At 41.6% G+C, this 26,360-nt stretch overlaps 1 protein-coding gene across 6 annotated transcripts in view; it reads left to right on the top strand.

Moving 5' to 3' along the window:
• Nucleotides 1-26,360, top strand: part of acot7 (acyl-CoA thioesterase 7) — a 266,042-nt gene that overhangs the window by 116,276 nt on the left and 123,406 nt on the right. For 5 of the 6 annotated variants that reach the window (XM_041207193.1, XM_041207196.1, XM_041207197.1 and 2 more), the window contains 2 exons: nucleotides 6,050-6,064; nucleotides 11,311-11,397. In XM_041207193.1, coding sequence (XP_041063127.1) covers nucleotides 6,050-6,064; nucleotides 11,311-11,397 — 102 coding nt within the window. The remainder of the gene's footprint in view (nucleotides 1-6,049; nucleotides 6,065-11,310; nucleotides 11,398-26,360) is intronic. The other variant, XM_041207194.1, reaches the window with a different exon arrangement.

Genomic DNA, 26,360 nt, shown 5'->3' with positions numbered 1-26,360 from the left:
ACTCGCCTGGGAATTCTCTCCCTCATGTCGCCCTCTCCTGGACAACTTCACCAGGATTCACTCCCAGGATTTCTGTCTCGCCTTCTGAGATACCTTTCCTCTGGATCTCCATTTACACTCAAGCTTCACCTTCCAAGCACACTTTCAGATCCTCGGCCATGCCAAACAGAATACCACTGCTCCAAAAGGATACCTTTATCCTTATGGCCCTCAGCACGGAGTCACCAACCTTTGGCTGCCCTCTCAGATCTTCAGACTTCCCTTGAGCCCACTTTGCTTCCAAGTTTGCTCCCCGCAGCTCTCCCTCTTTAATTCAGAGCCTATTGCTTTGTTCCTTATCTCAACTTTAATTAACAGGATCTGTTTCTGATCTCTGTCCTGTCCCTTTCCTGAGACCTCCCGCTGGGACCTGTTTGTGCCTCACTTCCTGGTTTGGGATCTTCTTCTTAGTTTGGGACCTTCTCTCTATCCCCCTCCCCATGTCCTGCTCCCTGGTGTATCTTCTCTGCAATGATGCTCCTCTTCAGGTCACCTGACCTGCAGCTTTGTGCTGTTTCACTTTTCTTCTGTGCATGTGCGCAGAGTCAGTTCCTGGCCTAAAGACATTAAAGAAATGAACTGCGCACGTGCAGAAGGCCTGTTATCAGCCTGAAGACATGAAAGACACCAACTGCGTGTGTGTGGCCCTTTCCCAGCCAGCGCATGCACAGAAGTCCCAAGGCCCAATTGGAACTGTAGTTCCCGAACTACAACTCCAATTTATATGTTTTTCTTTTTTTTTTTGTTATTTCATCACGTTCTCCCAAGATGGTTCAATAGTTTTAGTTCAAGGATTCTCCTGTGGAATCTTCCATTTAGCCATTTATTCAGAAAAATGACATAGCTGAGGTATGGCCCAACATTGAGGCAGTTATACACCATCCCCAATACTTAGTCCCTCTGAACTAATGCTCTTAGAAAAGGAAAATTACTTGCACCGGTAGTGTATTAGTGAAAAACAGAGCAAAAATAACTAAGTAGAATGAACGCTGAAGACAGCCAATTAAAAACATAATTACCAGGAATTTTAGCAAGTTTGATTAGAAGGCTAATCTGTAGGGTTTTGTTTGAAGCTTACAGTCTATTTTGGGTGGACATGTAGGGAAAGCTGATGCCAAATAAATGGCTTAGTTGAAATGCACTGTATACGTGGGGGGACAAAGAAATTGCTCAGTTTGATCATTATCAAGTTATGTAATGAAGTGCAAAATTACATGTTAACCACTTGCAGAATAGCTACCTTGGTGGATTTTAATCTTAGGTTGGATTTGCAGGTAGGTATTTCCAATTTTCTGCTCTCCTGATGACATGGATGTCTTCACTTTCCCAGCAGGAATTATTGGATAGTGATCAAGAGTAAAAAGCCTAGCTGTTGTTTCCCCCCTCTGTTAGTGAGTTTCAGTGATATATTTTTTAAATTGCTCCTCTAGATTTTCCTCGAGCTTCAGTTATAGGAACAGGAGAAGGCCATTCAACCCTTCAAGCCTGCCCTGCCATTCAATTCAATCATGGTTAAACTGAGCCTTAACTCCATCTACCCACCTTTTATTCCATAACCTTTCATATCTTCCCAAACAAAAATCTATTAATCTAAATTTTGAAACTTTCAGTTGTTCTAACCTCAACAGCTTTTTGGCAGATAGCTTTCAAGATTTCCACTACCCTTTGTGTGATGAAGTGCTTCCTGAAATTGACCTTAAATGACCCAGTTCTAATTTTAAGGTTATGCCCCTTTGTTCTGGACTCTCCCACAGGAGGAAATAGTTTCTCTCTGTCTACGCTGTCAATTAATTTAATCATTTTAATCACCTCAATTAAATCACTCCTTAATCATCTTACGTATCCCCATCAGATTTCTCAGAACTCTTGTCATTTTTTTTCAGTTAATGCTTTTGGCTTCACTGCTACCTGTAGCCTGTAACAACTAAGGATTCTTTGCTGCTCTGTATTATGAAAGTAATGTTTCTTCTACCTCCTTTGGTTCAACAATTCCCTTCCATGGCATATGACAGGCCCCAAACAAAAGAACATCAGAGCTTTTAAAATTTGGTCACAGATTTGTTAACACAGTGGCCTTGGCATGGCAACATTTAGTGCTCATTCCTACTTGTTGCTTGAATGTCTCCAGTTCTTGCAGTGATGATATCCCTTTCTCTGAGTCATATGTCTGTGGCCCTTTTGAATTTGCTGCTGAAACTTAGTTGAAAGTGGTGAGGGATGTAACATCTTTCATCAATGATTTTATCTTTCACTAAGTGCCTCTCCAGATGGTCTAAAATCAATGCCTGTCATTTGATTGCTGTTTTTTGAATTAGCTGCAGTAGCCTTAATAACAGTTATCCTATTGTCATTAAGGGATTGCTCTGGTGGTGCCCATCTCTATGGTGCAGTGCAGTGTCATTGTTCATGGTCACATTGTTCACTCATAGGCTCTGCCACAGTACTTAATCCGCTTACTACACTAAAAGGCTTGCATTTTCATCCACTACAAATGGATGCATTGTCAGTCTAAAGCTGACAAAGGCCAGTTTCTCAGAGCATACTATGTCCACTTATTCCACGCAGACTGTATCTGTGGTATATCATTGTAAGGCAGGCCAATATGACGTGTTATATAAGATCCATCCCTAAAAGTTAGCCGGAATGTGATCTTGTTACATAAACAGCTTTAAATTTCCCTGTGCAATGTTGTTTTTCAAATCCTTAATATGTTTACATCAAATTCCTCTGCCGATGATTTTAACAAAGGCAGTAGCCATTCATTATAAATGTGTTAATTCCTCCAATAAAATAGGAAACAATAGGATTTGATAGAAATGTTAACTCGATAATGTCATGCCACACAATTTCCAGGCTACATTAGTTGTAACTCTAGGCATCTTTTTATATTCCTGAATAAAACATAAAAACCACTAAAGCCCCTTTAAGTTGAGGTTTATGAGAGACCACATGTATGCACATGTGGAGAGATTAGACTGTAGTGAAGAAGGAGGTCGCTTACCAAGTGGATTCTATATGCACTTTCTGTATTATTGAAGAAGCTATCAATGATTTATTTCTGAAGATATGGCACTGATTTACAGAGAATGATTGAATTGAAAAATTCCACATCAAGGAGGTAAACTGTCAACTTTTAAGATGTGGCTTTTCTTGAGTTTTGAGAGTAACTAAGGGACATATTGGCCCTCCAGTTGGCCAAACAGAAACATGTTGGTAAATGTGAAAAAAGGAAAGAATATTCTCACAGGTCATTGGTCTCCACCTAGACATTGCTGTCCCAGCACCAATATAATGCTTATAAGAATGTTGACTATGCTTGCAAACAATACTGCACATCTAGTCTCATTAATGGTTCATAAAATACCAGCAACATTTCCTTGGATTCATAGTCATAGATTTGCTCTTACTCTCCATAATTTATATTACGATCATTTGTTAATGACATTTACTAATGCTGCTTTTAACTAAGACCCATATAATCTTTTAGACTACAGCAGTTGAAATTGAATTGTTTTCCTCATAAATTTTTTAATTTATAAGTGATATTTATGATATGCTAATCTTTGCACATTCTCACCTGAAATACACTAATTATAGTTTAATTATTCACACCAGCAATATTATTTTTTGTTTAAAAATCACCTATAACTTTCACATACATCAGAGAGAAGAGGAAAACAGACCTGGATTTTTGCCATGAGAGACTCTCTGTGGTGGTGAAAATGGCAGATGAGCTCAGAAATCGCAAGTTCCACTCCCAAACCCAACACTTCTCATTCTTGCAGAGGCGGGAATGGGGACAGTTCGTGTTTCATGCATGCATGGTTTAAGGAGGCAGCTGGCATTATAAACCATCAACTGCCTCCATGCAAGTCAAGTTTTGGTAGCCCAGGAGTGTGAAACCCAAAGTGTGCAGGACAGACCTGGTAAGAGCAGGTCTGAACTTCGTACATTCCTTTGGATAGCCAGGGTGCCTCTTGGAAAAATAAGGTAGCCCTTTGGATCTGGTCCCAGGACACCTTTGGGGGAGGCAAGCTGCCCTTTCGAATTGGTGAAAGTAGGCATGAATGTGCGTAAAAAGTGCATAAACTCATTAACTATCAACAGACCTGTCAAAATCAACTGTCAAGAAGACCTGTCAAAAGTGTCAAGAGGACCTGTTAAAGGGAGCTGTGAATTTGTCAGAGCATTTAAAAGGCCTGCCCTTTAAATCTTTGAAAAAAGTGCCTGGAGTGTTAAAATCATTGCTCGCGATTTCACTCTGTTGACATAACCCTGAGGACTTCCATTACTAAATTATTGCTGCATAACTGATTTCACAATCATCACTTATCATGCCAGGTGCTTGCCATTTCACAGTTTTATTGACAGCTACAAGTGATTAAGACACTTTGAAGTGGGACTATGAATTCTGATGCTGATTGTTATAAGTGATTGCATACTTGAATGAAATGTTTGTTGTTAAATGGCTTTATGTAGTTGGAAGAATGTAAATGGATTAAATGGGTTTTCATGAATGAGAGCATTTTTTCAATATAGTGAAGTCTGCAATAGACACTTAAAATAATGAGTTCTATCTCATCTCTGCATGAGGCCTACCCATGGTCGATACTGGTGAGTTGACATGGTAGGTGTAAGGGTAAAGGATAGTGGCTGGCAGTGCATGAGTTGGCATGAGTTGGCATAAGGCTATAAAGGGCAATGGGGTGGATACATGGGCACAAGTTGTCATGGGGGGTATGAGGGGTCATAGGGGGTGGGTGCAGGGACATCAGTTGGCATGAAGGGTAAGAGGGGTTATGGGGTGGGTACAGGGCATGAGATGGCATGGATGGGCCATGGGGAGTGTGTAGGGTGTGAAGAGTGAAGGCTGGAGGGATATTTTATGTTTTATTCTTTTTAAACAAAACTTTTGGACACGGTGTTGGAGTCCCGAGGCAGGTCTTCTGCCCAGCCCATCTCCGCAGCCGGCATCCTCCTCATTACTTCCAGAGCTGCCCACCCCAAATGCTCCCGACCTGAGGATGAAAATCCAGGCCAAGGAGGAAAATTATAGAGCCAGGTTTCTTTTGCGATTGTGCTGCTGATGGGAGCCTTGCCCATTGGGCATGGATATGCTGTCCATGATTTTTCATTAGGTGTGGCTGACCAGTAAGGCTCCTTGTGTGAGCTTGGAAAATTGGCCCTTGTGAATTGAAACAAGGACAAATGAAAATCAGAGGCTTAGGAAACATAGTGAGAATCTACAAAACATCCTCTCCCCTCCCACCTCCCAATTTCCTCTCTCTCTCTCTCTCTCTCTCTCTCTCTCCTGGAGGTAAAAAGAGACTTGGATTTATATAATGCCTTATTGTGTGTCTCAAATTTTGTGGTCTCGATAATGTGAATTACTTTGAAGCCAATTACTGTTATTTATGTAGGTAACTGACACCAAAATAACAGAGTTTGATAATAATGATGGAAAATAGGAAGACAAGGAGATTTGGACTGAACAAATTGCCAGAAAACTAGTGGATGCATCAAGGCAATGTCTAATTCCCATTAAGAAAGCAAATAGGGTGTTAAGTTTTATGAATGTAGGGTGGGTATATGTGAGTATAACTGTAAATGTCAGTGTGAATTGGTTGGGCCAAATAACCTGTTTTGTTTTGTAACTTCCATGTAGTTTTGTTATTTGCTATTTTAGCAAAAGCATTAACCTAAGGTTAAAATGGCAGAAGAATGCCATGTGAGCATGTAAAACATTCATTCATTATTATTGGCACTTTCTAACCTTTTATTTCTTATTCCTTTGTATCTGGAGTCCACTGACACACAATCTACGCAAAGCATTCTGCCACAGTTTGCAGCTAACTTGAATTAGATCGAAATAGAATGAATGTTTAATTCATGGAAGTGAAGTATGTTTAATTTCTAACCAGTTAAAGATAGAACCACATAAAGGATTCATTTCCCTTGAAATACATTAACCTTAGTTTGCTTTTTTCCTTTTTATTACTTTCCCTGGCAGACCGACAATCTAAAGGTAAGCTTTGCCTCATTCTACTGTTACCAGTTCTTTGAACCTTCCTTGTATAAGTACAGCTAATCTACAATTTACATCACAAGGCTCAAGATCCTGAAGCAAAGGTGTAGGTGAATATTGCTGCATATTTGTCTGAGAGATACATAAAAGTAGCTGCTATTTTTCTCCATGAAACATAAGAAGGACTTCAGAATGAAATTTGTCATTTTGATGTTGTTGTGCAAAGTTCTCTGTTAAAGAAGGGAGCATTCTATTGTTATTCATCCCAGAAGTTATAGCATTAATGGAAGCCACCAAAGGGTGGCGGGACATCAGTTTCATTTTCCCTATCCGGCTGACATCAGGTACTGGAGTGAATGGAGATTGTTCACTGTCCTGTAGGGTCAGGGGCAATTCTTCTAGAGAAACCTAGGTGAAGGGCCGCGACCATGTAAAGGATACCACAATGATTGAAAGAGTGAAGACAAAGAAGTGGTGATTAGATGATGCAAAGTTGAACAGCCATCCTTATGTGGCTCTTCTGTACTCCATAGTAGCTGGCTCAGAATGCAATTGGCAGAACCTGGAGCATGGTTACCCATTCACCCTCTTGCCAACAATAGGTGCATAGTCTTGGAGAACAAGTGGGCAGAGTGTAGAGGAATTAATACTTGGGAGGGAAAGGCATTAGAATACTGCAGCTTTATAAACTGTTAGCATAATTTAAATGGAAATAATAATTGATGGTTGGTTCCAAGGCCAATGTGATGGTTTAGCACACTAATGGATTTCTCCATAGAACTGTAAAGGTATGGGCTTGAATCCATTAAATTGTTAAATGTGGGCAGGCCACTGGACAGAGGACATTAGGCCTCCAGATATTGTACAGGGTGCATATTTGCAATTCCCAAATGAACATTGTGGGTACAAAACCCTTTTACAACATGCCTTGTGTCCAGTCACTTTTTTGTATAGCTTACACAGTTGGAAAACAGATTGTTTTGTTTTATTTCTTTGTGAATTGCAGAACTTTGGCATAGTATAAGAGAGCTTTACTATATGACCGACAAACATTTGTTGTATTAAAATGTTGCTCTTAAAATGCATTCTTATAGGCACCTTATTACATGGGTCAGCTATCCTTATGGCCTCTGAGCATGCTCATCTTATTTTGCTTTTGTCTTACCTGACCACAGTCACAGTAAAGCTCCCTGGCCCACTCCCATTTTGACCAAAACATACCTCAGGTGACAGAAAGCACCCAAGTCATTTTGCACTGGGGTTTCCAAATTGCAGAACACAGACTGAAACTCTGATTATTCACCCTACAAAGCTCCAGTCCCTGATGGCTCATTTCCCTTGTGTATGGTTGCTTTTTTAAACTCTACTCATTCCACTATTCATTTAATTGTTTTGAATCTGTAGCCCAGGTAGTTTAGAAAGGACTACTCTCTCATTGGCAGATTTAAGATCTAAACCTACCAATTAGAGTGTTGCAACCTTCAATTTGCCAGGCCCATACATGTATGAGATAAAAACAAAAAACTGTGGATGCTGGAAATCCAAAACAAAAACAGAATTACCTGGAAAAACTCAGCAGGTCTGGCAGCATCGGCGGAGAAGAAAAGAGTTGATGTTTCAAGTCCTCATGACCCTTCAACAGAACTGATTTTAAATCAGTTCTGTTGAAGGGTCATGAGGACTCGAAACGTCAACTCTTTTCTTCTCCGCTGTTGCTGCCAGACCTGATGAGTTTTTCCAGGTAATTCTGTTTTTGTTTTGCCATACATGTATGTATTTGTTCATTTGTATATATTTGACCCACAGAACCCTGTGAGCGGACATGAGTGGCCCATGAAGCCAGTAATTTTGGTTATTCTTTTTGTAGTGTCTAGCAACAAATATTGCTAGACTTGGCTCTGATTCTAGTGAGGATGACTGAAGAAGTTCATTGCAACCATACAATAAGCATTAATTTGAATGGAATAAGTAGTTTGCTCTTCATATGAAAATCCCTTGGGATAATATTGTAACCATTAGGACCTTGATCACTTATTTGTAGGTGACCACGCTGTGGATGCTTTTGTTTACAAGGAACAAAATATACTCTGTTATGATGTCCTGAATTCATTTGTTCCTTTCTGTCTTGGCTTTTAACCATCTGAAATCTAACTTAATTTGGGACCAGGCCTAGGAGTTTAGAGCTATTGCAGATAATGTAGGAAATAATTTAATTTCACTTAAAACCTATTAAAAGAAGCATTAGGCTTAGACATAAATTTAAATTTGATTTTCTCATGAAGAGATTGATAGTTAACAGCATTAGCGTTTAAATCTTGATGTACTCTCAACTTGTGTTGTGGCAGAACTGGGTAGGAAGGGTGCTGATTGACAGCAAATGATAAGGAAGGTCAATGAAAATTAATCAAAACAAAATTGAAGGAATTATATTTATTTGCAGCCCATTTTTTTTTTTCAAACTGTGTCCATGATCCACGTTCCATTTTCCTTCAAAACGTTAAATGGTTGTTTCTTTAAAAAAAACTTAAGTTAGCGGGAAATGGGCAAAGTGAGTGCAGTCAACTTTTGTCGTTCACGGGGGTTCCGTTCCTGTGGAATCTTGTGAAGGGTGAAATCACAAATGGTGAACATGCGCTTGTGCAGAGACAGCGCATGAATAGTGTGCACTTTCTATGTGGGAAAGATGAGATTGTAACATTCTAAATCACGGATCAGCGAAGTTTTGGGGCCATGAACCGCGATTTGGTATACATACACATTTGCGTGGGTAAACAAATTTGCAGTAGAGGGGGATCACAAATGACAGGGGTTGATTGTAATAAGCAAAGCAAGAAAAAGAATGTAAATTAAGTAATATGTCACAACTAACCATATACGCATGGTCTTTCCCTCACTCGCAGTCTAAACATATTATGGACTTCCAGAAATAATGGTTGAATGCAGAGTAGATCAAGTGCTGTCTCAGGTCCCTCCACTGCCTCCCCTACCAGTCCCACCCCTTGCCCAGCAAGCCAATATCTCCCCTGCCCCTACCCATGACCCCGTATCTCTTTCTAGTTTCCTCCCATTTCTCTTGATGCCCTCTCTGAACTCATCTTCTTCTCCAAGAAATCCATCCTATTTCAACTAAACTGCTGACATCCAATTGTCCTTTCTAGCTCCCATGCTAGTTGACATTGTAAATGGTCTTCCCCCCTTTCAAAATAGCCATTATGTTACCCACCTTCCAAATAAAACACCTTTGACCACTCCAAATTCCTTGAATGAGTTGTCATCTCCTGAATCTGTGTCATCTTGCTTTCAACTCCCTGTTTGAATTCTCCAGATTTCCACTACTGTCATTACACCAAACACCCTTTACTAAAGTGACAATTTAGATCTTCTGTGACTGTGGTTATGTTCCTCATCCTTGTTTTCCATGACCTATGTGCAGCAATTAAGAGAGTTAACCAAATCACCTCTCTTCCATTGTCCAGATCTATGGGACTGCCTTTGCTTGGCTCAGTGACTTTGACCAAGCTTATGGCTACTCCTCTTAAACTCTCCTTCGCTTGGCACCCATTTTATTGATTATTTCGCTATGAAGCAGTTTGGGGTACATTCTACATTGCCTTTTGCAAAGTACAACAAGCATTTTGATATACCAGATCATTAAAATCTTTGTAGCACAGGATGTCTTGTACTCTGATGTGGCTCAGTGTTCCATGGACAAAGCAGGTGAAATAAATATCTTTATCCCAGCTGGTTAAAATGAAAGGGGTTTCTTGCTGTTTCCTTTGTGTGTTTCAAGGACAAATTGCTTTTGAGCACATGGCATATCCAATTCATTAAATTTGGAATTTGCAAAACTGCACTATCCTAAAAAACTATACATTTAAATTTGCAGTTCCACAGGACAGGAAGGACTCCATGTGAATCTTTTTGCATATTTCATTCTCTTCTGAAGCTGCCAATTCTTCACGAGACATAGTTGCACAGATGCTGATAGCCAATTTGGTATCTTGCCCAATTGGCCATCTTTCATATCCTGAGCCTGAATAGCAGCTTTCACCAGGCTTTTCAATTGTGAACATTATAATGGAACTAGATGTCCTCATCTGACTTGTGCACAAGTACACCTTGCAATTGGGCTGAGTAGAGCAGTTTTCAGGAGCAAGAGCCAAGATTGATTTTAAACATTTCCAACTGAGTTCTGCTGAGCCTAATTGGGACACCATCCTGCCAGACATCAACTAGCACAGCACCGATGGGGAATTGAAACTAGAACCACCCTGACTCAATGTCTCATTGGTTAATGCATTTACTCACTCAGCCATTTGTCTTGATATGAATTTAAAGTGGGGATGTCAATGAAGCACAACAATAAAGGTGTAATTTTCAACCTTGCTACCTGGCCATTAACCTGGTGGAATGGATTGTTCATTGTTGTGGACCAGAACTTTCCTTGATTTTCATCCAATTTCAACAGGATAAGAATCAGACAAGTTGTACAATGGATAGGTAATCCAATCAGTTCCGCCAGGTTTCCCTTTGGGTGGCAAAACTGAAAACCACCCCCTAAATATCAGGAATTTGGGGTCAGAGGAACAAATTTCTATATTTAAACTGGCATTTTAGAGATTCGATTATAAAGGGATACAGAATCGCAGAGAAGGGTAAAAATATGGAAACTTAATGCCACTGGTAAATTATTTCATAACAAGGGCATAAATTTAGGATTTGTATTGGATTTATGAATTAGTGGTTAAAAGTAATATTTTTATCCTAAAGGAACATGGAACATTTCAACCACCAGTGACTACTGAAGCTGAGTCATTCACGTGATTTAAGTGATACCTATTTTGAAGTGTTCATTTAGTGATTAAAGAGCAAGGGGATAGAGCGGAATAATGAAATGAGAGAGTGTCAATACAGAACTAACACCAGTACAGATATGATTAATTCATCCATTTCCGTGATGAAATAGCCATGATTTTGCCAATGTTTGTCTGATTGTCCACTTGTGAAACACATTTCACTATGTTAAAGGTGCTACCTAAATGCAAGCTGTTGCTCTTGATTCAATTTTTCAGTGCATCAGGATAGAACTTCACTGCAGAGTGCCAAAGCAGCATTGGTATAAAATGAATTGGAGGTTACCTTTACAATTGACCAAATAGTCCATTTTTGTTCAAAATACTTGAAGAGTGTGTTTCTGCTCTAATAACAATGACAGAGTATTTTTCTCTTGCTTTCTTCTATTGCAGAGCCATATACTGTAGGATACAGCCAATCTAGCCTGATTCACCTTGTTGGACCATCTGACTGTGCCCTCCACAAATTTGTCCAAGGAGGTATTGTATTTCTCCATCTGATAATCTGAACACAGTGGCTATGTTTGGTAAATACTCGTTTAGCATTGTACGCTAAGGGGAGAATGTAGAGGTACAACATTTTCTCTGTACAAGTGTGGACAACTGAAGGGACTCATTGAGGCATGGCTTTAATGTGTAAAATTCCATTGCATCAGCATTTTGTCTAACAATGGAACTTATAACAGAGGGACAAGAACTTCTTTAGCTTCATTGTGTAGCAAAATCATTACTAGGTTTTTTTAAAAAAATGTTGGTGCAAATAGCCGTGATTTTTGGGGAGACAGGTGCTTCTGGTGTGGTGTATCACTTGCTGAGACTGCAGATCAGAGAATCAGGCATGAAGGTCAGCTGCAAGTAAGGCAAGCTCACCTCCACTCTCAATCATCTGATCTGTGTTTCCACAGAGCACTGGGGAATGGAGTCTTGGAAAATTTATCCCTTAGTGAGTAGAGTGCAGAATGTTTCCACCCCCATATAGAGTAAATGTGCCTTGAAGCTAAACCAAGATGATTGAAGTATGCAAGTAAACACACTCATGCAAGGCTCAGCAATGTCACTGTGATCACAATTGTGAATATGGACAATGAGAAGGAATATACTGCTTTATTAGAATGGAAGAACTCAAATTGCTCCTGTGAATTTGTTAGCTTTGTGACCAGTTTCTCAAGCTAGTGGATCTACAGGTGAGGTTGCATGGCAACATTTACATATTATTTAGATGCAAATTAACATCAAGCTGCCTCAATGAATTTCACACAGCGCCAAAAGATGTACCTTGAAGTCCAGACAACCTGTTGAGGTTTCGCAATGTACTGATGATGATGCATATCTGGGCTCTTCTGTCTCTAGAGAATTAGTTCACTAAGCTTGAAAGAGACACCTCTTGCTATCAGGCTATTTGTTTCTTCACAGAAGCATTGAAAATCACCCAGACTAGTTTGCATGGGATTGTATCTCATGTTGCTGATCAGACCAATGGATTGCTATTTTAGTTAACTGTCATTACTGTGGCCAGAATTGAGTGATTGATGTCTGTCAGTTAAAATCAGTAGGAGGATATTTTCTCCCATTTGCTGATAAAAGCAAAGAATAAATTGGAGAAATTCAGTTTTACACAGACGTCAACTTTTTCACTAAAAATATCAAACAAAGTCACATGAATCTCTGTGATTTCAGTACTTGGCTGAAAAGCACCCATACAGTGAAGTTTAATGAGAAAAAAACCTTCAAAGCAATGGACGGTCTAAGGGGGGGAGTGGGGAAAAACTCTTTGTTGAAAGTACTCTCCCATTTTCTAAGAGAAAATAATAGTCTCAGGAGAAGATTAACCAATCACTTTTTAAAAATCCATCAGGTTGATTCCTGATTTGGAAAGCCTTAACTTAGAGTTGCAATTTTTTTTTATTCATTCAGGGGATGTCGGTGTCACTGGCTAGGCCAACATTTATTTCCCATCCCTAATTGCCCTTGAGAAGGTGGTGGTGAGCTACCTTCTTGCACCACTAGAGTCCATGTGGTGTAGGTGCACCCACAGTGCTGTTAGGGAGGGAGTTCTAGGATTTTGACCCAGCACCAGTGAAGGAACAGCGATATATTTCCAAGTCAGGACAGTGTGTGCTTTGGAGGGGACCCATCTATCTGCTGCCCTTGTCCTTCTAGATGGTAGCGGTTGTGGGTTGGAAGGTGCTGTCTAAGGAGCCGTGATGCCGCGGAAGAGCTATTGATTGGGGAAGCTGCTTTGCCATCCAGTAGCGAAGGTTATTGAGGCCCCCAAGGCTCTCAGCAGATCTGAAGTTGTGGCCCTTTCTGTTCCAGTACAGCAGCTCTGGAATACAAAGCCATGCACCCAGACATCGATCTAACTGCAGTGGTCCAATACTGAGGGAGATATAACTTGAGTGTAACAAAAACACTGATTTAAAAAAAAATTAAATCAAAGAACAAAAGGTACTTTACTAGAATAAAAGCAAAATACTGCAGATAATGGAAATCTAAAATAAAAACAAAACGCTAGAAATACCAGTTCTGAAGAAATCATACTTAACTCAAAATGTTAACTCTGTTTCTCTCTCTACAGATGCTGTCAGATCTGCTGAGTATTTCTAGCGCTTTCTGTTTTTATTTTAGATACTTTCCTAGACTTTCTTTCCCTCTTAATTAGCAATTTTTTTGCCTCTTTATTTTATTGATGCTACTATGATCTTTGCACCTCAAAACGTTTCTCTCTTGTTCCTTGTATATTCCAAATGTGTTGTGCTATATGATCTCCTGCATTCTCATTGTATTAAAATCAAGCCTCATTGAACTGTTTCCCATTCTTCTGCGAGCATCGCGAAAGTGAGGAACTCCTGAACCTCTTGCAGCCTTCCTTGCTCCCAAAATCATCAGACTTTTAAAAATAACGAAGTTTCATGTCACTTAACCTCTATTTGATTTATCTTATCCTTTCTCCCACTCTTCCTGTGCCCTGCAATATAGCATTTCCCTTAATATAACTCTCAATAGAATCAATGTAAAGAAAACACTGTGGATTGTGTTCAAAGATACATCTTCTCAACCTCTGTGTGTCTTATATAACTAGGATGCTGGAATAATGAACGTATTACCAATATAAATGTGAGTCCCCCATTATTTAACTATTAGTCTTTCTTTGATCCTCTTACTTAACTAGCATTTAACCTCACTTATTCAGAATTAAGCTGCAGATGATTACTGTGACTATAGGGTATTTCATTTATAGAAGCATCAGCAGGTTAGGAGAAGCTGGCCACATCCAGGACAATATTGACAACTTTCCTTTGAATTGATGAACAAATTATAGTTCCACAGTAATTGTGTGCAATTTTCACAGTGGAAGCGCCTTGTGGTTTTCCCTAATTGCCTACCCTGGGAAAATACACCAATCAAACACCTTTCTGCCAGAGTCAAAGCCAGAGACCTTTTTGAAACTATTCCAGTTTACACTGTGATGGACGCTGATTCATTACTGCCCCTAAGGTGTCAAGCTGTCCCTTGATGGTCTGAACCCTTAAACTGTTTAATCTGTAATTAAGAGACAATTAAAACAGGATTACCGACAAAACAGCACACCCTTTTGTATTCCTATGTGCTCCATCAATCAATTTTGTTTTTGTGACAATGAAAGATTTATCCCATTTTCCAAGAGACTCTTAACTGTGTTTTAAAAGCGATATTGACATCTTTTATTGTTGTTGACATCTTTTGATCTTCTATCACTGCTTGTTTGTCCCTACAACCACACCGCCTCCCCTCCACTTCTCTCTCTCTCTCTCTCTCTCTCCACCCCCCACACACACACCTTAAACCAGCTTATATTTCAACTCTTTCTTGGACTCGAACTCAAGTTCTGTTGAAGGGTCATGAGGACTCGAAACGTCAACTCTTTTCTTCTCCGCCGATGCTGCCAGACCTGCTGAGTTTTTCCAGGTAATTCTGTTTTTGTTTTATAAGTGATGCCTGGTGAAGAGGACAATTAGAACTCGGAACTGGGATCTTCATTTTATTTTCTCCCACTGTTGCTCGCCGTTAATGGTATATTTTTAAAAAGTGAACAAAGGAATAAAAGGAATAATTATAATTTTCAGGAAATATTTTTGTTGCAAGGAGCACTGATATTTACAGCCTATTTAAAGAAGTGCATCTTTCATTACAGCAAAATGTTGGTACTCAACCTGATTGCTCAGTTGGTGCACCCAGCAGCCTAGATTTTTTTCTAGAGTTATGCCAAGGCTTTACAACAGATCTACCCATGTACGGGCAAGTGTACTGAAATGCTATGCAAATTACCAAAATATATCATTTGATGTATCTTCTCTCATTTGTGCTGCAGCAACATTGGGCCCAAGAGATGTCCGATTCTCTACAGTATCCAGCGTTTCTATGACAGCATAGGTGTCATTTTAATGAAAAAAAAAATTCCTTGACCAATTTAAACTGGCAGCACAGAGACCCCTGAGGTTCTCTTCCCCCATTTCCAAATGGTCTGTCCACCAAAATTATGTAAGTTACTTTTGGGAACCAATCAAGATCAGTGGAGAAAATTGTCAGGTGACAGGTGAGCATCCTATGCCAGGTAGAGTTCCTAACCAACTGCATTTCTGCCAATGGAATAGCTAAGCAGAGAATCCAGGCTAATGTATGACCGCGCCTTACAGAACAAAAAGGCCTGAGGTTTGATTTCATAGCCTGGTAGCTTATCTCAGCCAGCACAACAAGTGGGCAAGGGTATGGGAGGTGAAAAGCAGCCAGGGATACAGATCCTGATTGCTGTCTTGCTTCTGCTGCTAGGAAGTGCTTATGTGTGTGTCATCCTGCTGAGGACAGAGTTAGGTTGAAATGTTTAGCAAGCCTTCTTCATTTGTCTCTCAAACATTTTTATTGTGTTGCAAGTGTGTCATTGTAGCAAATTTGCAGTCCTCCATGTCTACACTAAGATATTACCTGATGGATACTACAGCTCAGATCTTCTTATTCCATTATTTCACTGCTGGCATCAGCCCATTTAAAATGAATAGAGGCTGCCTATTTTAAAAATAACATTGATCAGAAAATCTGGGCTTTTGTGTCACTTGGTGTAACAGTAATTTACAGGTTGAGGATTTGTATCTGTCACACTAAAGGTAGAATTGTGCTTTGGTGTTTTAACAAGTTCTTATTCTAGATTCTTTCCCTGTCCAATAAATCTACTATAGATCACTGACGTTTCTGTCACTAATTTTATTTTTGGAGCATTTTGCATCTTTTCCTATTGGAGCCTATAATGATAAATATTGTAGTGCGAATTAATAAAGAGGAAGTGAACTGAGCCCAACTGTTTGAGTAACCTACACGATGAAGAAAATGCACACTTGTTTTAAAGATGATATTTCAGTAAAGCTGCCTTGACCCTGTGCCCCAGTGAGTCTTTCCATGGCCTCATTCCATGGAAATAGTCTCCAGCATTTTGTCTAAGCCTGCAACCTTTGCTTCTCTGTCTTCACTACTTGCCACCCACTCCCTCCATTAGAGGCTGAACTCGTAGCCACTATGTCACTGATGCTTGGGAATCTCCTACTCTCCCAGGATTTCAAAACCTTGGAATTCCACAACTTTCTCATCCTCCCTTTCCCTTTATGCTGTGCAAATTTTTAAAGCTTGGCAGTGCCTAACCATTACTGTGATTTATGTTGTCTTCTATCCCATTATTTTTATACTTAATGTTGTCCTTCACTGTGGGCCTCGGCTTTTCACCTAGGTTTCTCAAAATGGAAAATAATGAAACCATTGTGAGTGCAGGGGCAAAAATAATTATTAAGACAATGATGGTGAATAGAGCTATCAACAGATGTGGAGGTAGAATTTCCTGACCCCATGCCAAGGCCAATCTGAAAGCAGTGAATGTAAGTAAATCAGGGAGAACTGAACACACCAATATTAGGCAGCTGGCCTGATTTTCCACCCATAAATGTAAACAAATAGAAAATTGGGCCAACTCCCTTACTGTTGTATGCCCTTTCTTATCCAATTATTCTTGTGTTTATTGGGTTTCAAAAATGTAGTAACCCCAGGTGCAGGAACAGGAAAATCCAACTCATACTGACTCTTTTTAAAAGGTCAGTTTTTGGAAATTTTTTTCTTTTCAATGAGTTACATTCATGGTCTTTCCCAATCATCTAAACCTTATTTATTATCAATAGGTGGCAATCTTTGTTGAGAGAATGTTGAGAGAGGCATCTAGATGTTCAATATATTTGAAAGGATTTGAAGAAGTTAAACACTATTTCCATAGGTGGTTGAATTCTTAAATCAGGAGCATAAATTTATAATTAAGACTAGAAAGGCAAACTGGAAAACATTGTTTTTGCACAATGTTTTATTAGGACATGAAATACATTACCATAAATAAAGTCAATCACAACATTTATGGGAGGATAAACACTTGAAGAAAAATATTACAAGTTAATGGGGAATGAGCAGGGATTGGAGAGCTGTGATAGGAACATTTGTTGGTAAAGCTACAGCAATCTAATAGAGAATACCTGATTCTCTAATTATGATGTGGAATTGAGCAGCAAGGATTTTTCCAGGAGGTTGCTAGCAGTTCAGTACAATATGATATTTCCTACCTATGGCAATCCACTGCTTAAGGGAAATTGTGTTTCAACACCAATCATGCTGCTGAGCAGTCCAGAGCAAGAGGAAATGTAGTTAGACTTGTGGCACTGAGTATTCTCCGTCTAAACAGGCCACACATTGAACTGCTCAAGCATATAAGCAAGGGCTGGAAGAATGAATACTGTGGAGTCCTGACAGGAACAGAGTTTATGTGTGAAACTCAATTTCTTGTTTAGAAGCAGGAGACACTGGCAATGAACAACTGATCTGACAGCATCTGACAGACTCAGAATGAGTGTGGAGACCCTTTATCCTGAAAACATTAACCTGTCTGTTCTGGTTGCAAAAACTGGTGGACTTGCTGCGTATCTACAGCATCTAAATATTTAGATTTATTTCTGTGTATTTATGATTGAAACCAGTGGGTCATAAATATAAAAACGAAGTATTGCAGATGCTGGAAACTTGAAATAAAAACAGAAAATGTTGGAGATTCTCAGCAGGTCTGGTAGTATCTGTGGGGAGAGAAATGGCATTGATGTTTCAAGTTGTTGAATATCAGGTCATAAGTATAAGCTAGGTCATAAATATAAGCTAATAAATCTAATAAGGAATTCAGGAGAAACTTCTTTCCCTGTGGGAACCCACTACCACAAGTAGTTGAGACAAATAGCATGGATGCATTTAAAGGGAGTAAGAAATGCATTTAAGGAGAGTAAGAAAGAAATAAAAGGGAATGTAAATAGGGTAGGGTGGGAGAAGACTCGAGTGGAGCATAAACAATAGCACAGTCCAGTTGGATCAAATTACCCACTTCTATGTTATAATTTGTTATAATATGTAATTCTATCTAATCTTCTATTTTGATTTCAGATTTTCAATGTTTATATTTTTAATTTCCTTTTTTTGTACTTAATTATTCCCTATCACTGTGCAGGCAAGAAATTTCTCGTACAGTTCGGATCTACATATTGTTGCAATTTTTTGGCTCTCAAATGTACCTTTTATCTGTTACCAAGGAGAGTGTTTCTGCTTGTTGTCATGGAAACTCATTTTGATTGCTGAAAACAGTAAGGAAGCCTGCAGGAGTATCGTTCCAACTAAATTCAGATATCCATGCAATGCTTTACAGGATTTCATTAAATCATTTTGAAGTTACAGCATTGATTCGTTCAGCTCTGTGTATTTTAGAATATCCTGATACATTGCAACACCCCTACATGTCTGCTATATTAGATTGTAGCCTCGTGGTTGGTTTGTAGTTTAGAACATAAAAATAGATATTTGGAACCATGCATGACGTATTTTTATTTCTCATTTTATGGGCCAGATGGACTGTTCCTCTGTTGTAATTTATATTGCCAAATTCCAAAAGGGCAAAAATTATTGTAGATACATTGCATGATATGTACAAAGGGGGCTGAAAATGTTTGAATGATTAACTGTTCATACATTGCAGCTCCAGTAACCCCTGTGGTGCAGCTGGTAAAATCTTTGATTAGCTGCGATGTAGGGTATTTAGTGCCAAGTTTAATCTGTGGTCTGTGCTCAGCCAAGGTGGCAGTCAGGTGCTATGTTTGGCCACTGGACCCAGGTATTGGCCAGGAGCGAATCTACATGCTCTCCGTGACCCCCTGCTGGAAAGTGTGTGGTGGGTAAGGACAAGATTGGGTCCTTCATGGTAGAGTAGCCTTTTAACATTCACTCTTGAGACTTGCATGTGAAGAATGACCAGTTGATGAGGTACTGGAGGACACACCAAGAGGAACTATGCCATAGGAGGATTCAAAACCTTCAGGGTGGGCAAAATTAGCAAAATAAAACCTACATTTCCAAATGAAATGGTCAAATCCACTTGAAGAAAATTTTCATAAAATACTGCTTAATAGATGTTTACCCACTTTAAATTGACATTTTAAGGTTAAATTAAATTGGAAACTCTCAGCAGGTCTGGTAGTATCTGTGGGGAGAGAAATGGCCTTGATGTTTCAAGTTGTTGAATATCAGGTCATAAGTATAAGCTAGGTCATAAATATAAGCTAATAAATCTAATAAGGAATTCAGGAGAAACTTCTTTCCCTGTGGGAACCCACTACCACAAGTAGTTGAGACAAATAGCAACTGGTTTGATATAATTTAGAATCACTTTCCCAATTTCTTTGCACATATGATTGAAATGAGCTGTTGTAATAGTTTTTGACTAAATGGGATGCATTGCAAAAAATATGTACAATATGGCCCAGTTGTATAAATGTTGAAATGTGTCAGGTATTAACAATGGCTTGGTAATGCATTAAGACTGACAGCATGCAGCTAATACCTGTTAGTACTGGGATGGTACTGTACATTCTTGTAGTACAACATTTGAGCGGTACCATAAAATCTTATATACTGCCTGCACACTTTTAGGCCTTATAGTGTGCAGGCGGTATTATAAAGCCACTTTTATACAGGTTTCTATTCCAATCCAATTCCAAGACATCGGCATTCACACTTTTAAATCAGGCTTCCTTATCTCAATGGCATTCCTAGGCACAATTATGGACACTTAAGATTCTTCTACCTTTCATAAGGAATATGAAAGTGGCTCATCATCCTTTAATGTTCCCCTAGTACAAATGGCCTTGCTGTGTGCATGCAATACCTTTATAGGGTCTGGGAGGGAATAGGCCCTATTATAGAGTCCAGTAGTACGTGAGTGGTACTATAGGGTCTCATAGTATGACGGTAGTGCTGTGGGGTCTGGTAGTGTGCAGGCAATACAATAAAGCTAGGCAGTATGCAGGTGGCAGTGTACAGCCTAATATTGTGCAGACAGCACTAAAAGGTTAGATAAAGTTGTACAGTACACGCTGCTTCTTTGGTATGAACATGCATGAGTGAAGTATTAATGCATACCAGTTCAAAAGGATGTAGTGTGATCCCAGTGCTCATTATTTGTCATTGATTCATGGTATAGATAGTGTACATTTCTGACTATTTATGTTTAGGTGCTCCATTATGGGAAGAGCTGGGGGGAGGAGGGTGCAATTCATCACTTTGCTACAAGTCTGCTTTCTGCTGGCAGGTGATGGAACATGGATAGGAGTCACAGAACAGTATAAAGTATCTACTCCATGGAGAGATAGAGAGTAGGAAATGCAATAATAAATCAATGCATGGCCCCCATTTTCTGCCTGCGGTATGTTTACTCAGTTTTGCACTTTGCATTACTCTCTTGTTCTGATTCTTTATTAAAAATGTAATTATCTTTATTCAGCCTCTGGTTCAATGTCTCTGTGTGTTTGCTGAACCAGTGTAGCATTGAGCTCTTGCTGATAACAGAATTCATTCGAAGTTTGTTCTTGTGCGATATTCAAAATAATTTTGCTGCAATTTTTTTTGTACAATGGCCTTTGTCACTTGCTTTTTATTCATGGAGAGTGGAGGTGCTGATTCCCACTTTCCAGGAAGTGAATTAAGAAATCAACATTTGTTGGATCGGCTTTGTTGATGCTGCACACCTTACGATTGACTGTACGTTGTCCACTCATTTCATGAAGGAGCACCTCCAATAAACAAAATATTCCAATCTCTACAGGATCATGCACTGAAATTATTGTTGTTCTTCACAAATGGGAGATCAAAATACAAATTCTGTATATTCTCTCCTGTTATGGTGCCATAATTCACTGGAGCATTATTGTGTTGCACTTGGCTAACAACAGGACACTAGCTTAATTTCATACCACTTTAGTTTTAATTTTCAGCCCTGGGTGGAATCATCCCAGATTTGCACTAAGTGAATGGGGGAAATTACGTTTTAGCTGACAGCCGCAATGGTGGTGGCTTCTCACGCTGTGTCGTCTCAAATCCACTCTATTAATTACACATTCCTGAGAAACAGGTCATTTCGATGCCAAGCAGGCTCTCTTCCACGCCATCACCTCGCCACTTCATCACTCCAGGCGTCACATTTAAATGCATTTAAATGAGCCGTGCTCACAACTCTCAGTGCTCCCAGCCCAGAACTGCTGCACAGAAAGCAGGATGGCCCCAAAAGGCAAAAAGACTGCAGCCCCCTGGTTTAGCGATGTGTACCTTGAGCACCTTTTGGATGCCGTGGAGGCCTGCTGTGATGTCTTCTACCCCCACTCTAGCTGCAGGAGGGACAGTAGCATTGCCAATCCAGCATGGGAGGTGGTGGTAGCGGTGGTCCGCGCCAATACCCTGCAAAAGAGGACAGCCATCCAGTGTCACTACAGGATGAATGGCCTCATCCGTTCCGTCATGGTAAGTCAGTCTTCTCATCACTGTCAACTCTCACACTCACAAATCCACCACGCATCCACAGGGATCTCACACCTCAAGGGACAACACCACTAACTCATACATACCCTCACATCTTCATCAGGCTCATATCCCCTGAAGCTCATGCCCTAATCCTGTCTATATCTCCACTCACCACACAAACATTCCACGCACTGCTCACACTCTTTCCATCTGTTTCTGTGCAGGAGAAGCCTGCTCAAATCAGCAGGGAGAGGTCCCAGATTGGGGGTGGAGTAGTCCACAATAGACCCCTCACTCACTTTGAGCAGCGTACAATCGCGCTGACTGGTGAGGACATGGACCGTGCCTGCAGCAACGGTAAGTTCAGCAGCGAACATCCTCGTGAGGATCCTGTAGCACATCACTCCTCCCTCAATGCAAATTTGAGTGCTCTAGCTCCTGCTTTTGACTGTGCTGCCATGCACTAATTATCTCTACTTTGGTTCACAGGGAGCTCTGCCAAATGACCGGCACCCTCAGCCAGCCAGTCCCTCAGCTCCAGCCAAGAGGACCCCTCCATTGAAGAGCTGGAAATTAGCAGCCTTGAAGACCTGTCACCGCGCTTACCCACACTCTCCACCAGCGCAGAGAGACACACCTCGGTGGGAGTCAGTGGGACCTAGATCTAGAGCAGGCTTGTGTTCTCAATCTGGTGGTCACCACATGGACACATGTCCGCAGCAGGAAGAGGCAGGTTCAGCTGAGCCCTGCGGCACTCCCGAGGACTGCTGGGGAAGAGGCATCTGTGAGGTCCAAGTCAGATGACGAACCTCTGGATTTGGCCTTCCAACTCAGTCAGCAGAATGCGTGGGAACATCACACACAGCTGTTGAAAGCCTTCAACAGAGTGGCTCACGAGTCGGAGGAGTTTGTCCACCTGCTGTCTGATGAAGTGGTGGCCACGTGTGTGTATGGAGGTCTCCATGGGGAGGATGGTGGATGCCACGGAGAGCCTGGTCCAGTGGAACGTAGAGGCGCACTGCATTGCAGGAGACAAGGGTGAGTTCCTGTAGTGGCAATATGAGAGGGAAATGGGGCACCTTAGCATCCCTCCAGGTGCTCCTTCCCCTCGAGGAGTCAGGTCGGGGTACCTGGAGGATGGAAGAGTGGCAGCTGGACACCCCTGGGTCATCCACTCAGTAATCTCAGAGGCTACCCTCTCCCTCTGAGTCCCCTTTGCCTGTGAGCCCCTCAGCTTCATCCTTTGTCAGCGCAGAGGGAGCAACTGGCCAATGAGTGATTCTGGAGGGAGAAGTGTATGTGTGGCAGGGCCTTTCGGAGCCTTGTGCAAGCACTCTCCCACACACGCGGATCCTTCCCGTATCACACTCACCTCAATGTCCTGAGCATTTTCAATGCTGTCTGCTGGGGTTCACTTTCGGGTGGCCATTTGAGCTGACCTGCATCTCCACCCACCCACTGATCACACTCACGTGCAGCAGCCAATCTCGCCCACCACGACTCTCGTTTCACTTTCCATTTAGACAGCATGGTGGTGATTCAGTTCTTCATTTGCTCCCCCGTCCTTTCCCCTCCCCCAGTCACCCATTTCCTTTCTTCCATCACTGTTGAACACCCCTGGCATCACCTTCCATCTCCTCTCCGTGACCCCCTAGCCGCAACCCTGTTCCTTTGGGGATGTCCAGGTGAACATACATGCTCCCTTCCTTCCTGAAAATCCCACCACCATCCACATTAACCTCCCTGACCTCCTCCTTCCCACCCCCAGAGTCTGTGTCTGCCTCCGAGTCCCCGCCAACCACCCACTCTGTCTCTTCTACTGCTGCGTCAAACTCTCAACTCCCCACCCTACCGCCTCACTCTGCCCTCAGTCATTCTCACCAATTCCTTGTACGATGCCCACCCTCAGTTCGTTCCCCAGGTGGACCCTCCCTTGCACATTCACCTGGACATTACCCCACCTCTGGACCCCTTCCCCTCCCTTGGAACCCCTCCCCCCTTTTTTGAACTCCTCACTAACCCCGCCTTGGAACTCCTCCCCCGCTGTTTAAAACCCTCCCCCCATTAGTCCTCCCCTTCCCCATCCCCTGCTTAATCCTTCCCCCTTCCTGACTCCTTCAGACACCCTTACTTCTTTCGCCACCCTTAGTCCTCCCACCACCACCCCCCCCCCCCGACTCCTCCCTCCCCTCTCCACACTCCTTCCCCACTCCAAACTCCTTCCCTTCCACTTCCCACCCCCCCTTACACCTACCTCCCCAGTTGCTATCTTCTCCCCGTTACTCCTTCCTCCCCTGTACTCCCTCCCAACCGATACCTTCGTTTACCCCCCCACAACCTCAACATCCCCCCGGCACCCCTTCCTTTCCTGGACTTTCCTCCCCTCCACCGGTACATCTTCCTCTCCCATACATAGCTGGACCTCCCTCTCCACCCCCTCAACCATCATCTGTTGTGAGCAGACCCTCAACGGTAACTTTCCAGTTTCCATGAGCTACTACGCGGCAGAGCCATGTCCATGAGAATCCACCCAGTGTGCCATTGCTGTTGGGCTCCAGCATCTTTTGCTCCTCAGATGTCCATGATGAGAGCAAGACCCTGGTGGTAAATTCCGACTTATGCAAGTCCCACTTGTCAAGACGTGTTCTGCACCGGCATGCAATCACGCCAATGTTGGCAGACGACCCAGTGGGTGGATTGGAATGATTCTGGCGGGCTAGCCTTATAATGATATGCAGATGTATTACAATGAGGTTCCCAACATCCGCTGGCAGGAAACGCAGTCCACCATTGACAGGCTGAGCTCATGATCGCAAACTGGTTTCATGAAGTCGTGAAACCGATTTCCAGCCTTATCATTATTGTCCACTCATGCTGCCGAGCATGCCCGACACCAGCGGGCACGGAAAATTCCGCCCCTATGCCATGACAGCAAGAGATGAAGCAGATACTGGGGTATGACCCTTCAGAGAAGGGGTGGGGTCAGAGATTCACAAGAATAATTGCCCATAAACTCCTAAGACTAATTCCCCTTTGTCTGCCTTTTTTCCATCAATTTTCACCCTTCTCCTTCTGAAGGTATTCATTCACTCTTGGGGGATAGCACACTCTTCTGCATCCTTCAGCTGTGAGACCAAGGAAGAAAGCCTCTCAGCTTTTCCTTCCATAACCCAGAGATGATAAAGCCAGTTGTCACAGCCTTGCTACTGCTGCTGCCTGAAATTCGTGCTAACTCAGTGCTGACTGGGGATAGGACTGGAGGGCTTCCTGGTCTGTGAAAACTCAAATAGCTTTTGCTGTAAACAATTCAGCCATCAGGGGACAGTGTTCCAGCTGTTGGCTGAGTGTCAGCATTATCAAATGCTTGTGAGTAGGTTCCTGTCTTGGAAACATTGATATATGGTTTTTGGAAAAACAGTGAACACAACCAAGAGAGGAATCAAAATGAGTTCTACCTTTTCCAGTCAACCTAGAGAAATATTTTGTTCTTGCAATTTGGTTCCAGCAGCACTGTCCTCAGTCAGAGTTATAGCTTAGCGCTAAAACGGAGGAGCTCTTACTGATTTTTTTTTGTTTCTTCCGCCCCCCCCCACCCCCCCCCCCCCCACCCCACTAATCCTGGTGCACAGAAACCAATTGTGGTACCCAACCCTCTACCCCATCTGAAATCAGGCCAAGAATTAAACATACAGCTGTTCTATTCTGTTGGGCAGTGTGTTTAGCCACTAAGCCATGGTGTGAGCTCCACAGGTGCTATCCATTAAACATTGAAATGGGCTCTGTTACATTTTCTGGGCCTGCTCCAACAATGGATTTGTGATTGCAACTGACAGTGGAACAAACATGTCACGTCATTTACCTAGCAAATATATCAGGATGATTAGTTGATACCGTAGCTTAGAACAGCATAGTTTCACTCAGCTTGAGTTAACATGGTGTTAAGTATAATTTGTTTGGGCAGTCTGAATCCATTTTCTCCATAGCACTAAACTATCCACTGGTAGGTACGAAAATTGACAGCCTTGCTCAGAAAGACCATAAGGATGGCTGCTTGAGGAGATAGAAACAGCCTATTGTTGCAGTAGGGGGTGGTTTTTAACTGGCACAAAGTAGAGTGCTGTATAAACTGAGATTATCCTGGAGCTGGGTAGAAACCTCATTGTTTAACACTATTTCAGGATGCAGATCTGATTATTTAGTCTTGCGATTGGAATTTTAGAGTGTTCAGGTGTACCGAAAGACCCCATCCCTACTTCTTAACTTTACCTAATATGAAAACAAAAGACTGTGTGGGTGCTGGATATTAGAAATCGAAAGAGAAAATGTTCATCAAGCTAAGGAATGGAACATTTTATTGGGCGGAAGCCCACCATTAGGCTGAAATATGGTTCAGAAGCCCACACTGTGTGGAGAAAAATATCACTCATTGTGATTTTCCATGGTGCAACTAATTAATGGCCAGAGGCCAGGCTTGCCATCCATTAAGGACAACGGTCATATTCTCAAAGCTGGTGGGCTAATCAGAGGCTTTCCAACTTGAAAGGAGCAGCAGGCTG

This window comes from Carcharodon carcharias, chromosome 15 (genome assembly GCF_017639515.1).
Source record: "Carcharodon carcharias isolate sCarCar2 chromosome 15, sCarCar2.pri, whole genome shotgun sequence".
Taxonomy (NCBI): domain Eukaryota; kingdom Metazoa; phylum Chordata; class Chondrichthyes; order Lamniformes; family Lamnidae; genus Carcharodon; species Carcharodon carcharias.
The sequence above is the reverse complement of the archived record's forward strand: the minus strand, read 5'-3'. Positions and strand labels throughout refer to the sequence as shown.